The sequence below is a fragment of the Lutra lutra genome, chromosome 11 (assembly GCF_902655055.1).
Source record: "Lutra lutra chromosome 11, mLutLut1.2, whole genome shotgun sequence".
NCBI lineage: Eukaryota > Metazoa > Chordata > Mammalia > Carnivora > Mustelidae > Lutra > Lutra lutra.
The window spans coordinates 57395783-57410015 of record NC_062288.1 but is presented as its reverse complement, the minus strand read 5'-3'; the positions used below and the strand labels follow the sequence as shown (position 1 = coordinate 57410015).

General features: G+C 43.9%; 1 protein-coding gene across 7 annotated transcripts in view; it reads left to right on the top strand.

Moving 5' to 3' along the window:
- OSBPL3 (oxysterol binding protein like 3) overlaps positions 1-14233 on the top strand; it is a 178345-nt gene that overhangs the window by 80681 nt on the left and 83431 nt on the right. For all 7 annotated transcript variants that reach the window (XM_047694797.1, XM_047694800.1, XM_047694796.1 and 4 more), the window contains exon 2: positions 9677-9916. In XM_047694797.1, the coding sequence (XP_047550753.1) occupies positions 9821-9916 (96 nt within the window). In that variant the 5' untranslated portion in view covers positions 9677-9820. The remainder of the gene's footprint in view (positions 1-9676; positions 9917-14233) is intronic.

The following is a 14233-nucleotide window of genomic DNA, read 5'->3' as shown; positions in this document are numbered from 1 at the left end:
GGATCATGACCTGAGCCGAAGGCAGCGGCTTAACCCACTGAGCCACCCAGGCGCCCCTGGTGTGGCCATTTTGAAGAGGAATTTGGACTATCCAGCAAAGCCTACCTTAAGATAGAGTCATTCCACTTATTTTAGAAAATCATGCCACAGCCTCACAAGGAGCAGACCCTGCAGCTCTGTTTTTAAAAGCAAAGAATCAGAGACGAACTAAAGGAAGAATAAGTTAAATAAGGCATCGTCATACCACGAAACTGTGCAGCACGAATGAGCTACAGTGTGTGTGTAACAGTTGTGAGCGAATCAGCCAGCTGCAGAAAGAAATGTATGTTATGATCCTATTTATTTGACACAAGTTTTTAAAAGCCAGAAAAATAGTAGATATAGAATATTGTGTGAACAAGGATGGAGACCTGTTGATGCTGGGTGGTAGGAATGTGGATATTTGTACATATCCTTTTTTAAAAAAAAAGATTTTTATTTATTTATTTGACAGATCACAAGTAGGCAGAGAGGCAGGCAGAGAGAGAGGGGGAAGCAGGCTCCTTGCTGAGCAGAGAGCCTGATGCAGGGCTCGATCCCAGGACCCTAGGATTGTGACCTGAGCCAAAGGCAGAGGCTTTAACCTACTGAGCATCCGGGCCCCCCTGTACATATCCTTTTTATTTTTCTGATTCCAAGAGCAGAGCAGCCATGGTGATGTTGTGCACCAGAGTGACCATAGCATCGTACACTGGCTAGCTCATCAAGTGATGACATCCCCATCCACCTTACATAGGATTTTATATGCATTAACTCATCTAATCACCTCAACAACCCCTATGGGGGAGATCCTTTCATTTTTTCCATTTGTCACACTAAATACAGAGGATCTAGAGAGGCTAAATATTTGCTGAAAGCCACTTAGTAAGGCTGGCTTTGGACCCAGGCAGTTTGAATCCAGAGCCCATGGCCTTAATTATTTTATTATTTTCTTAAAAGATTTTATTTATTTGACAGAGAGAGACACAGTGAGAGAGAGAACACAAGCAGGGGGAGTGGGAGAGGGAGAAGCAGGCTTCCTGCCGAGTGGGGAGCCCAATGCGGGGTTCGATCCCAGGACCCTGGGACCACGACCCAAGCCAAAGGCAGATGTCCAACGGCTGAGCCACCAGGCGCCCCTTGTGACCTTAATTATTATACCACTCTATAAAACCTCCCAATATCATCAAGTGGGTTGGTGGTTTATTTTTGTATATATGATCGCTTGCATTGTAGGCAAAGGGCACGACCCAGAGGGCAGTGCAGGCAAAGCGGTTCATCAGAGGTGAAAACAGTGTCATTGGGCCAGCTCCTCCATCTAATGACCTGGCTTGAGCTATGTGCATGCATTGTGTTACCTTTATAGGGGCGCCTGGGGGGCTCAGTCATTAAGCATCTGCCTTTGGCTCAGGTCATGATCCCAGAGTCCTGGGATTGACCCCCGCATCGGGCTCCCTGCTCAGCGGGCAGTCTGCTTCTCCCTCTCCCTCTGTTGCTCTCTCTGCTTGTGCTCCCTCTCTCTCTCTCTCTCTCTCTCTCTGTCAAATAAATAAATAAAATCTTTTTTTTTTTTTAAAGTTACCCTTTTAAATCATTACTGATGCCCCTCAGCCCAGGATCCCCATCAGAGTCACCTGTGGAGGTCTCAGAAAGTTCAAATCCTCGCCCGACCATGAAGTCCACCACACTAGATCATGGGCAGGGCCTGGTCCCCAGCATTTTTAAAAGCTCCCCACATAAATCTGATGTGCAGTCTGAGTTGAGATCTACTGCTCTCCAGAGTCTGGACAGTGCAACATTCAAGCTTATGGTACTTGGCGAGAGCCTCCAGGGAGGGCAGTTTGTGTTGAGGATCAAGGACAGATCCGGATAGGGTGACTCTCATGATCAGACTGCACTTAATGTCTCATGAAATGAAGGCCCCTGATCAGGAAAAGGGAATGCGTGGACCTCCACTGACCCCACCACGTCCACACAGGCCTGTGTAAGATAGGATCTGTCTGTCCCACTAATGTCTTTTAGTTTTCTGGAGGTTGCTGTGGTGATTCAGCATGGGAGTGGGGACTGGAAGCACATGGATCTGGTATTTGCCATCCCTGGCTTAAAGGCATCGTTAGGCAGCAGGACAGAATCTTCCTCAGAGGAGAGCTCAGGGTCTATTTCTGACAAATATTTCCCGGAAGCCTCAAGATTCCATGGGGAGAAGAGTATTAACTTAGGTCAGTGATACTTAAACTTGTGGAGAACTTCCTAAAAACACGTTGCTGTGTCCCACACTCAGCCCCTGCTCTGCGGGTCTTTGGCAGGCTCTGAGAACGTGCGTTTCTAGTAAGCGTTTCTAACAAGGTGATGTTGGTACTGCTGGCCTGAGCACCGCCTTTTGCAAAGCACAGGCCTAGGATAATAAAAGAGCTTTGGCTTCCTACCTACTTGTTACATCACAGATACACAGAGAGAAGGATCTGCTCGGGGTCAGAAAAGCAGGGTTAAGAACGACCAGCTTCATCATGCACAAAATCCCATGGAGACTGTGTCACACGTACAGGATATTGGGCCCATCCCCAGATATTCTGATTCAATCCATCTAAAGTGGAGCTTCCAAAATCTGCATTTTAAACAAGAACCCTGGAGATGGGAAGAAGGCGGATCTGTACACTTTGGGCAATTGGACATGGCTATACAGTTGGGATTGACTGTGAGTGGGTTGGCAACTTTGAACCCAGAAAGGCCAATGAAGGGATAAATTAGCATCAACCTATGGAGAACATTTCAGTACCCTTGGTGCTCTTCTTAGGAAAACTGCTGGTAACATCTGTTAGATGAGGACAGAATCCACATGCCTAGGCAGTCTGCGAATGCTCCCACAAAGGAAAAGCCGGCCGAGACCACTGAATGGCAACCGGTCCGCAGAAATGTCCTGACAGACTGGAATTAGGGGTCAAAACTAATGTGAGGAAATACAGCAATAAAAAAGAATAGGCAAGTCCCAAATTTCAGCCAAAGGAAGGAAAGGAGTCCTTTCCCGAGAGAAGAGCCCAGCTTCTCCACAGCTCCTACTGCATCAGAGTCCTAGGGAATAGTGGGGACGGCGTGTGCTAGAAAGAGGTGTGGTGTCCCCAAAGCTCAGGCAAGTGTAGGTTGTGGTCGTAGCTGTGGCGTGTATGTGGCCAGGGAGGCTGGTGTGCCCGTCCCTCCTGCCCTAGCCAGATCATACCTGGAGCTGGTCTCGAGGTCTGGGCACCCTTTGCGGGGAAGCACAGACAAATTGAAGTGTGATCAGAGTTGGGTGGCTGTGATCATTAGGGTCACATAAGACACAGCAGATGAAAATGTGACTGGTCTGGAAAAGAAAAGGTTTTCCGGGTGGGATGGGGAGCAGTGGTGGTTCCAGTGCAGGAGCTGATGAAAAGGAAATTGTTAATCTTGCCCTCTGTCATGACAGAGGGCAGGTCAGGGAATAGTCTCCTCCTAGTGAGACAGATTTCAACCCTAAATGAAACACCGTCTAGAACAGACTTCTTTGGAGACGAGTTTGGCTCTGAGTCTCGGAATTCACCACCCCCCATGAACAGTCAGCACCGTCCCTGGATCAAGCCAGCCATCCAGGTAGTTACAGCAGATTGACCGGCATGACACACAGAGGTCCAAGATCAGCCATTTGAGGGCATTGTGGCTAGAAACTTCCTTCCAGAAACCTCTGATCAATTTATGGATCTTAGAGCCAAATGACCAGAGGTGTACTGTTGGTCATGTAACATCTTGGAAATCAAGGGGTTTCAGCAGGCATCATTTCTAAAAAGATGCACATCCAGGATTTGAATAATTTTCTTTTACCAAAGAAGACTGAAAGACCAAAAGTGGATATTCCATTATGAATTTTTTTTGGTGTTAATTTGGGACATAATTTTTCTATATATTTTATTGGGAGATTTTAAACTAACTGGAACTATATGCCATCTGGTCTTCGTGCAAGTTGTCTTCAAGGATGGAAGGAGAACCTGTTTCTTGGCCAAACATGACCGAGTGTTTGAGTGCAGACCGCCAGGCCTAATAGAATAATAACTACCTGTGTTATAGGTCACTGTTTCAAACCCACTGTTAATATTGAGTTGCTTCCTTGGACAGCCAATGGCGACGAATAATGTGACTTTTATCTTTTTGCATTTGTGTCTTATTCAAAGTAAGCATGCTGATTTTATGGTTTAAAAATCTGTTCACATTTGTGATACAGATTGGGGAAATGTTAATATGTTTTAAAATTCTGCAGAGTCCTTATTTGTTTTTGGTTGCAAGGAGAGTATGGGATCTTACTTGGTGCTGTGTGTGCCACTTCCAGGAAGCCAGGAGAGGAAGAAACGGAACTAACGTCTGTTGAGTGTCTATTCTATCCACCCCAGACACCTTGTCCTCATTTTTCATTTAATCCTCAAGATGCCCCATTTCCTACATAAAACCCCTAAAGACCATGGAAGTATTCGCGCAAGTCAAGGTGTGCATAGAGTTTGTAATTAGAAAGCACTAAATGCAAACTTAGGTCTGGCTCCTTCTGAGTCACATACATCTTAGTCTGTGTATCTCCTTTGCATCTTTGCCCAAACTCTATGTTCTTTTTAAAGTGAAAATGGCCATAATGAGTCTTAAAATCAGCCTTTGTGACCAAAAAGCTTGGCAGTGCCTTGATCATTTGTTCTTCCCGATTCTTGGTAGAAGTCAGAGTTCTCTTTTCCCTACTGGATGTTCCATGCTTGCACGTCTCATGCATTGGACTTGTAGTGGGAACACCATTTCCTGACCCATCAGCTTCCCAGATGAGTAGCAATGATAAGAGAGGACCTAGCTCATTTCAGAAGCACATTTTTAATTAATTATTTATTTTTTAAAAAATTTAGTTTATTTATTTGACAGAGAGAGAGCACAAGCATAGGGAGCAGGAGAGGGAGAAGCAGACTCCCCACTGTGTGGGGAGCCTGATGTGGGGCTCGATCCCAGGACCCTGGGATCATGACCTGAGATGAAGGCAGATGCTTGACTGAGCCACCCAGGCACCCCCAAGAAGGGCATTTTTCAATTGACTTAAGTGCATTGAGCTTGTCATCCCTGTTGGATTTGGCTACCAGCTGGTTCGTTGAAATGAAAGCAGATCCCACGCTGACTTCCGTCATGTGTCCAACGTTTGTATCAGGCAGAAGGCACAAGAGCAGTCCTACAACCTGCTCCCATGAGTTTGGGAAGTCCCAGCTGTCTCTCTCCAGGGCACAGACAGGTAGTCCCCAGACTACCTGACAGGTTTACTTGGGGCAGGTACCACAGCATTCAGCAGGAGGATTGGCCCCCCTACCTGTCAGATCAATGGCCAAGGGGTGGAAGAACCTTCTGAGGAGGCTGCAGATGTTCTATTTTTTGATCTGGGTGGTGATTATTTCAGTATTTGCAAATGTAAATTTCATAAAGCTGTCTGTGTGCTTAAGATTTGTTCACTTTACTATATGGAAGTTATGTTCAGTAAAAAAAAAATAAGGGGGAAATAAATGATTGTCCTTAAGTTGTTCACAACTTGTGAGTAGGAAAACTATTATATTTTATACAAACCCCTTGAGTTAGAGGTTTTCCATGGAAGGGTCACTGTGAAAGGAGAAAGCCCCACAGCTCTTTCACAGGTCCCCGTGCCCCTGAATCAGGGGCCTTCTTTCCTGGCCAGTATCCATCACCCCTAAGGGGTCCGTCTTCCCTATTTTACTAGGTCGGCACTGCGAAGTCAGCTAGTTGGAGTAGGAGACACCAACCTTTCGTGTGACTCCTGTTTGTTAAGGTCCTCTGTCGTGGGACTCCTGTCAGGGTCTTCCCTCTGAGGACCCGCAGGTCAGCCCTTAGGTTCTCCAAGGTTGACACAATAACTGCCTCATTCCACGGGACACCCTCATTCCTGGGACACCTCGGTCTCAGGCCTCTGTTGCCTTCACCCTGTTTTAAGTATTTCCTTTTCTCAGAATTTGACCTCTTTTCCCCTTCACGCTGTAAAGAACTGAATTTTAACTGGTGATTTTAACTGAATTTCTCATGAGGCTAGGCTGGAAGGTTCTGGGGGATGAAACAAGATGTATTTCCCTAGGTGATAATCCCCGACTCACTGGGAGATGGATGTGGGAGAGGCTGGAGTCTCACCCTCTCTTTTCCCTGGAGGAGAAAAAGAGGCTTGTGGTGAGTGCAGAGGCCTTACCTCAAAGTACCACCTTAAATGAGTATGGGGTTTGGCCAGCTCCCAGCCCTGGCCCTGGTAGCTCTTTCCTCCAAGGTGAAATTTGGTGGAGCGAAGCCATAAAGCCATAAAGCCATAAAGACGAACCTTTGTATCAGTTGCCTCTGGGACGGGGTGATTGTGTTTCTAATTTGGCAGTTTCAGAATTGCTGGGACTCTCTCTTACCCGAGTATCCCTTTCTGCCCCTTCTGCACGTGTTACAGACCACCCCTCGTGGTGTCTCTTGTCCCGAGCCCTCCCTGTCAGAGCCTCGGCTTTTAAAAACATGGCAAAAGTGCTGGCGGACACACACAGAAACCCTTTGCTGGCGTTCCAGATCTGCTGTGGAATCGGTTGTCATGGCAACGGCTGCCCCCACACGCAGTTCATCGTTTGGGGTTCCCGTCATGTTTTCTTTGCCCTCTCTTTCTTCAACAGCAACGGCCAACATGCTATTAAACCAACTATTAATATATCCGTACAGCCTTTCTTGGCAGTTTTGAACTCGACCACATTGGCTTCTAACTTCGGGTCCAATTAGTCACGCCCCACAAGCCAAGCTAACTTTGTGAAGAGGCTGGTGTTGGTTTGGTTTTATTTAGTCTTAGTTATTGTTGGATCCAATATGTATGAATACAGAGATTTGGGGGGTTTCTATGAAAGCAGCATACGAATTGAGTTCTCTGGCTATACACTTACCTTAATTTTATTTTCTGACCTGATACTTCTCATTGACTTGGTTTTAGTTGATGGCTTTGGCATACTCATTTGTTTTTGTTTTTATTTAAATCCCAGTTAACATAACAGGTAATATTAGTTTCAGGTGTACAATCTAGTGATTCAACACTTCCTTACAACACCCAGTGCTCATCAGCATACTCATTTTTAAAGAACTATGTGTCCATGAAAAGCATAGGAGATTGAGTACTTATTAATGAACCAAAGGTTTAAAATAATATCTAACTAGCTGGGTCCTGGTTATATCATGTTATAATTATATAACATGCTTCTTTTATTTATTTTTATTTTTTATTTTAAAGATTTTATTTATTTATTCGACAGACAGAGATCACAAGAAGGCAGAGGCAGGCAGAGAGAGAGGAGAAAGCAGACTCCCTGAGGAACAGAGAACCTGATATGGGGCTCGATCCCAGGACACTGGGATCATGACCTGAGCCGAAGGCAGAGGCTTTAACCCACTGAGCCACCCAGGCGCCCCTAACATGCTTCTTTTAAAATTAAGACTATGTGAACACTAAGAACTAAATAGATTGAAGATATATATCTTCAATCTGTTTATTATTTATAATATATTTATATAATATATTTATATTAAATTATATATTTATGTATTATATGATATAATCATATATTATATATTAAATATATTTATATAATATATTTATTATATATAATCATACATATATATTATATATAATTGTTGTTAACATGCATGGGAAATTTACAGAGTTTGTTTGGACTTAGTGTGTCAATAAAAGGCTGGTCTTCTGAAGCCAAAACCAAACATGTTAGTCACCCTTGACTCAGGGCTACGGATGAAGGCAGTGGTTGAAGGAATGGGGCAGGGCCTCCGTGAAGCTGGCTTACGATGTGCCCCTTCCTGAATCTTTCTAGGCAGTTCCTCAGTTCTGCTGGGTCCCAGAGTTGCGCAGTAGCTGTTATCACCACACCCAGCTATTAAAGGGTGATCATTTCCAACACCAAGGTGAAAGGTCTGGCGTCTAGCCTGAATACCGTCTCTTGCCAGCTGCGTGGTTGGGCAAGTTACCTAACTTCTCAGAGACTCTGTTTTTTCCTCTGTAAGAGTCCTCCCAGCAGACTGTTGATTAAATGAGATCATGTGTATGGGTAACTCTTACTATGGGACTTGACAGTAGGTAGTATGGGCACTCCAAGGTGATTATTGTTTCAGTTACTGGGATACTATAGACGATATGGGAAATTCTGTTTTCCTTCATAGTTTTGTCACACTATGTAATGATGTTTTAAAAGATGTCTCCAAACCTTTGGTAGAACAAATCTTCCACCCCATCCCTCCAAAAATCAGTTGTGTGTGTGTGTGTGTGTGTGTGTGTGTGTGTGTGTGTGTGTGTGTTTAATTATAGTGAAATACATATAACATAAAATCAACGTTTAGCCATTTTCTGCTATAAGTTTAGTGACATTTAGTCATTCACAATGTTGTACAACAACCACCATTATCTAGTTCCAGAACATTAATCACCCTAAAAGGAAACCTCATAGCCATACCCTATTTCCCAATTCCCCCAGCCCTTGGCAACCACTACTTGGCCTTGTGCCTCTATGGATTTGCCCACTGTGGTTATTTTATATAAATAGAAACATACATATGTGGTCTTTTCTGTCTGGCTGCTTTCACTTAGCATAAGGTTTTCAAGATTAATCCATGTTGTGCCTTGTATCACTTAACTTCATTCCTTTTAATTCCTGAACAATGTTCCATTGTATGGCTATGCAGTCCTTGTCCATTTGGACTGCTATACCAAAATGCCACAGATGGGTGGTTTATAAGCAACCGAAATTTATCCCTCCCAGTTCTGGAGGCTGGGCGCCCAGAATGAGGATGATGGGCAGAGGGCCCTCTTCCAGTTGTGGAGTTACTGTATCCTCACATGGCAGAAAGGGTTAGGGAGCTCTGTGTCATCTTTTTTTATAATTAATTGCATTCATAAGGGCTGTGTCCTCAGGACCTAAGTACCTACCAAAGGCCCCAGCTCCTAACACCATCACATTGAATTTAAGATTTTTAACACATGAGTTTCGGGGGGACCCAGACATTCAGACCGCAGTGTACACCATATGTGGTTTTTCCATTCATCGGTGGATGGACATTGGGTTGTTTCTACCTTTGGCTACTGCCAGTAGTGTTACCGTGAACCTTCTTGTACAAGTTTTTGTTTGAACACCTGTTTTCAGTTGGATCAGATGAAAATTCTGCTTCACTTTTTAAAAAACTACCGAACTCTTTGTAACTATGCTGTACTGTTTAATGTCCGTACCAGCAATGCCTGAGGGTTCCGGTTCCTTCCCATTCTTGTTATTTTCCATTTTTTAAAAAAGCTATACTTATCATTTAGTAGGTATGAAGTGGTAAATCTCATTGTGGTTGAGATGGTTTTTTATAGTTCTGATTTTGTATGTGTCTGGATTAAAATTTTCTTACTACTGTTCTTAATTTTGGCATATTGCAAAACTACATGAAAAACCCATTATACATAATTTCCAGTAAAAGATGGGTGTAGAGCATCTTTTCCTTCACAGCTCCTGATACAACTAAGCTTAGTGGCTCCTGTGATCTGTACTGTAGACAATTGGGAGCTAATTACAGATGGTGTTTGGTGCCTCTGATCTTCTCTGTAATCCTTTTCTTTTGCTTTTAGAGATTTCCTCTGGGTCATCCAAAATGGTTTTAAAACGTACTGGATAAGAACTGAGCCACCTGCCTGCGTGGGACTTCTGTACTCTCGGCTCCACTGTCTTCGGATGGCATTTTGACCGCACCAAAGACAAGTGACCCACTGCTCATGATGAGTGACGAGAAGAACCTTGGGGTGTCCCAAAAACTGGTCTCACCTTCAAGGAGCACAAGTAGCTGCTCCTCCAAGCAGGGAAGTCGACAGGTAAAGTTTAACCAATGCAAACTTTAAGATGCAAATTTATACCAAGAAATTGGCCGATTAAGATGTGCGCATTTACTGGGGAACCCCTACTTCTCAGCAGAAGAGCGTTTGCTTTCAGTCATATATTAATTACATGAGAAGAGTAAACTTTAGGTACTTTTAATAAGGCAGCTTGAATGCTTACCTGATGGGAAGGATTTATAGTTGGCTCTTTGCATTACTTTTTCCAATCCTTGCAACTGTCCTCCAACACAGATATGCATATCCCTATTTTCTCCCTGAGGAAGCTGAGTTGAACCAACTGAGTTATTTGCCAAAGGATTCACAGCTAGCAAGTGGCAGAACAAGAAGTCAAAACTCAGTCTGACTCCAGAGCCCACACTTTCCTTTGTACCATACTAACAAAGACAAAAAAGCAGTCACTGTTACAGTAAGTTTAATATCCTCCTGCCCTCCTCTACCTTCCCCTTCACCACAGATTGCCATGTGGGTGACTCTGAGTCTCCCCTGCTTTCTTTCACCCCTGGGGGAGGGAATTAAAGCCACAGAGAAGTGGTCAAAGGAATTCAGTAGGAAGAAGAAAGAAGTGAAACAAAGAGCTGAATATGTAGCGCCTGAGTGCCAGTCGTAATTATATGTTATTTCTTCGTTTTCTTTCTAAGAACTCTCTGTTGGCGGAATTCACTGGCTTTAGGTCAGTGGCAGTAAATGCACGTTAATCATTATAATTGTACCACCTTCAGTGAAGTAGAGAGTGGGCCGTCAGGAAGCTGTGGGTTCACGACCACAGTGGTCTCTGAGCCTTTTCAGCATTTGCTGGCTGTGCTGGCATTGCCTTTCCTACATGGGGAAGCTCTGGCCTAAGAATTGGCCCAGAGTCCTTGGTTCCAGATTTGGAAGCAACAATCCGGCAGCCTCCCACCTCAGGCATGCCCGCACATTCTGACGCATCATCACAGGTCTCTCCATCTGAGCACTGCCTGGGACAGGGAGCTGGCCACTTCCCAGTGCCACTTCATGTCATTAGAATCTACGATTCTAGACAGGTCAGATTTTGCCCCAGGCTGGACATCTGGGGAGCTCTCCAAGATCTCCTGTGAGGGGTTAGGAAGACAAAAGATTTTTTTAGCGTTGTAATCACTTCTGTCTGGGGTTTTAAAAAAATGACTACAACTAGTCCTTGGCTAATGCATCGCTGCCCCTTTGGAGTTCTGGCTTCAGAAAGGTGAGGTAGCTCACTCAGCTTTCTGTGGGGGTGCTTCTCCCCCTGAGCCGAGAGTCCGATGGGGATTAGAGCCTGGATGTGGGATCTTTCCCTCACCCTTTGTACCTAGTCGCATCTCTTGCTACGTCCTTCTTGGATAAAGAGAAGGAACATGATTCATTTAAATGGCTGGTGCTTATAACAAGTATAGGAATCAGAGCCGTGCAGTGACCTTCTAAAACTGAATACTACAGGAATTTCTTTAGGTGTGTTACTTGAATTGATGAATTTGGTTTTCGCACAGCTTCTTCTGAGCTTGTCCTAAAGATGGAGAGAAATGTGCACGAAGCCTCAATTTTTTCCTGCTTAGAATGGATGGCCATTCAGCTATTCATTCATCAAATGCTCATCTTCTATATTTAGGATCTCCCACTTTATAGTACATGTAACTATGCTTTATAAACATAAACACTTCTAGGCAGGGCAGGTGGAGAATTTAATAAGTTTGTTCCAACTCTAGACTGAATATAGTTCTACAGGCCATGTTTAATTTCAGGGACCATTTTCTTGTTCTGCCCACTTTCCCATCCTTCTGTCAGAGAGAGGTGTTCTGTCACAGGAGTGGCTTAGCTCTTCCATCCGTGTCGTCCACCTTGGCAAGCCGTGTCCGTTCCACCGTCACAAGCTGTCCCAAGGTCGTCTTTCATTCTCTAAGGGTGCAGGCACCTTGGAAGTTCGACCTTCATGGCTCTGAGGGAGCAGAAACGTATCCCATGGTCTCACAGATGCTAAAGATAGTAACACTGTGTTTCTAGTCACTTCACTGGAAAGTATGAGTTCAACACTTAAAACTTCAAGATTTATATAATAAGAAATTTAATGTGAGGAATGTTGAATTCTAGCTGATAAAGATGTTCTGTGCAACAACCTACTTGTTTTTTAAAGCTTCAGTTTAAAGTCACTATGAGGCTGTTCTTTTCATTTCATGGTGGGGAGGGGGTGGGTAAGCCTGATGGTGACCGTGTTGGACCCTCTTAATGCTGGGTTTTCTCCTGTGCTTTGGAATTATGTTTTAGAGGGTCATCTTGAGTTTGTTTCCCCATGTTCTTTCCTAGCACCCACCCTGCCCTACCTAGGGATTTGCTATTACCTGCTTCTTACCTCCGAGGACCCCAACCAGAGCCAAGGGTTATATTTGCATCTGGAGGCTTCTTTTTCATGTCAGTGATAGAATGTCCAAGATCCACTGCCAGGCCAGCATACTTGGCCCAAGTCTGATTGTAAGGCTGTGTCTGCCTTCTGCCCCTCCCTGGATAAGGCAAGGGTTTTTTTTGTTTTGTTTTGTTTTTTTTAAAGACCCCATTTATTTATTGGACAGACAGAGATCACAAGCAGGCAGAGAGGCAGGCAGAGAGAGAGGAGGAAGCAGGCTCCCTGCTGAGCAGAGAGCCCGATGCGGGGCTCAATTCCAGGACTCTGGGATCATGACCTGAGCCGAAGGCCGAGGCTTTAACCCACTAAGCCACCCAGGAGCCCTGATAAGGCAAGTTTTAAAGCCCCCTTTCACTGTGGTGTGGAGCTCCCCCCTCCACATTTGCTTATTTCCAGCTGTGAGCCTAACTCAGGTCCCAGACTTTTCCTGTGGACATTTTTGGCCCCATTAGCCCACAGAAGCAGGACTCCTAGACACTTCTGTCTGTAATTTCTTTTGCATTTCTATTTTGTGTTTGCTCCATGGAGATATTTAATTTTTTTTTAAATCACACAGACACACACACTAAGCCCCTACATGTCTGTAACTTTGTATATTTTTGCTGTTTTGGACCTGGGGTGGTGACAAGAGAGGGTCACTGAATGCCCACACTTACAATATAATCTTGGCTAAAAGACTCTGTCGTCTTAGGTCGTTTTACTTAAATTCTCCTCCAGCATCGCTAGGTGACATTGAGAGTATATGTACTCCAGCCACTGGCTTTCTTTCAGTTCCTTGCGCTGAACTTGCTCTTGTCTTTGTTTCTTGAACTGAATTTGAACTTGTCCTTCCTATCCCAGAGTCTCCTCACATGAAATCATGAGGAACTATGCATTTATGTAGAGGTATTCCCTATCTGTATGTCTTGTTAGAAAAGCTTGCTTCCCTGAAGGACAGAATGATCAAGAATTGTGATTGGTGTCTTTGTTTTTGCTTCTGATCTAAGACAGATTTGACAATTTAGAACATGAATACCCAAGAAAGGTTCTGTCATCTTTTAGCTTAAATACTAGGGCTTTTGAAATTTAAATATAGCATGCCTCATTTTGTCAGTGTGGGAACAACCTACAAATATAATCTTATCTGTGACCTTAAATTCTTAAACTTAAGCCTCTGTTTTCTCATCAGTAAAACTGAAATAATAATAGTTCCTTTCACATAGATTATCATGAGGGTGAAAACTGAAACATCTAATCCAGGGTCAGACTCATAATAGGTCCTGAGTTAATATTAACATTCATTTTTGTTATTATAGTTAACATAAATTCAAACTTCATTCTTATGTATGGAGAATGTAAATACTCATAGAGAATAGTTCTGCCTTTTGCCCCTTGGAACTTCTACAGGCATTGTACATGTATCTACCCAGTACTGGTTAGTGTTGTACAAAGGTCCACAAAAGTATACAGTGTATATGTGAATATATACTTTTAACATAAAAAGTGCCTTCCTTTATACACATTAACAAAATGCTTTTATTTATTCATTTATTTTCATTCTTATTTTTATTTTTTTGAGAGAGAGTGCATGTGTCATGGGGGAGGGACAGAGGGCAGAGAGAGAGAGAGGACAAGCAGGCTCCATGCCCGGTGCAGAGCCGGACACATGGCCTTGATCTCACGACATTGAGATCATGATGTGAGGCGAAATCAAGAGTAGGACGCTTAACTGACTGAGCCACCCAGGTGCCCCCAAAATGCTTTTTGAGAAGAATGTAATAGGATATTTAATGTCTGGGCTGCATTTGCAATCTACAATATCTGGCCTAATCCGTACCTAAAACAAGTGAAATGAGTTGGTGAATCCTCACCCCTTTCCTGTTCTGCAGGGCCTTGTGCTCTCATGGGTATAAGTGATTTTT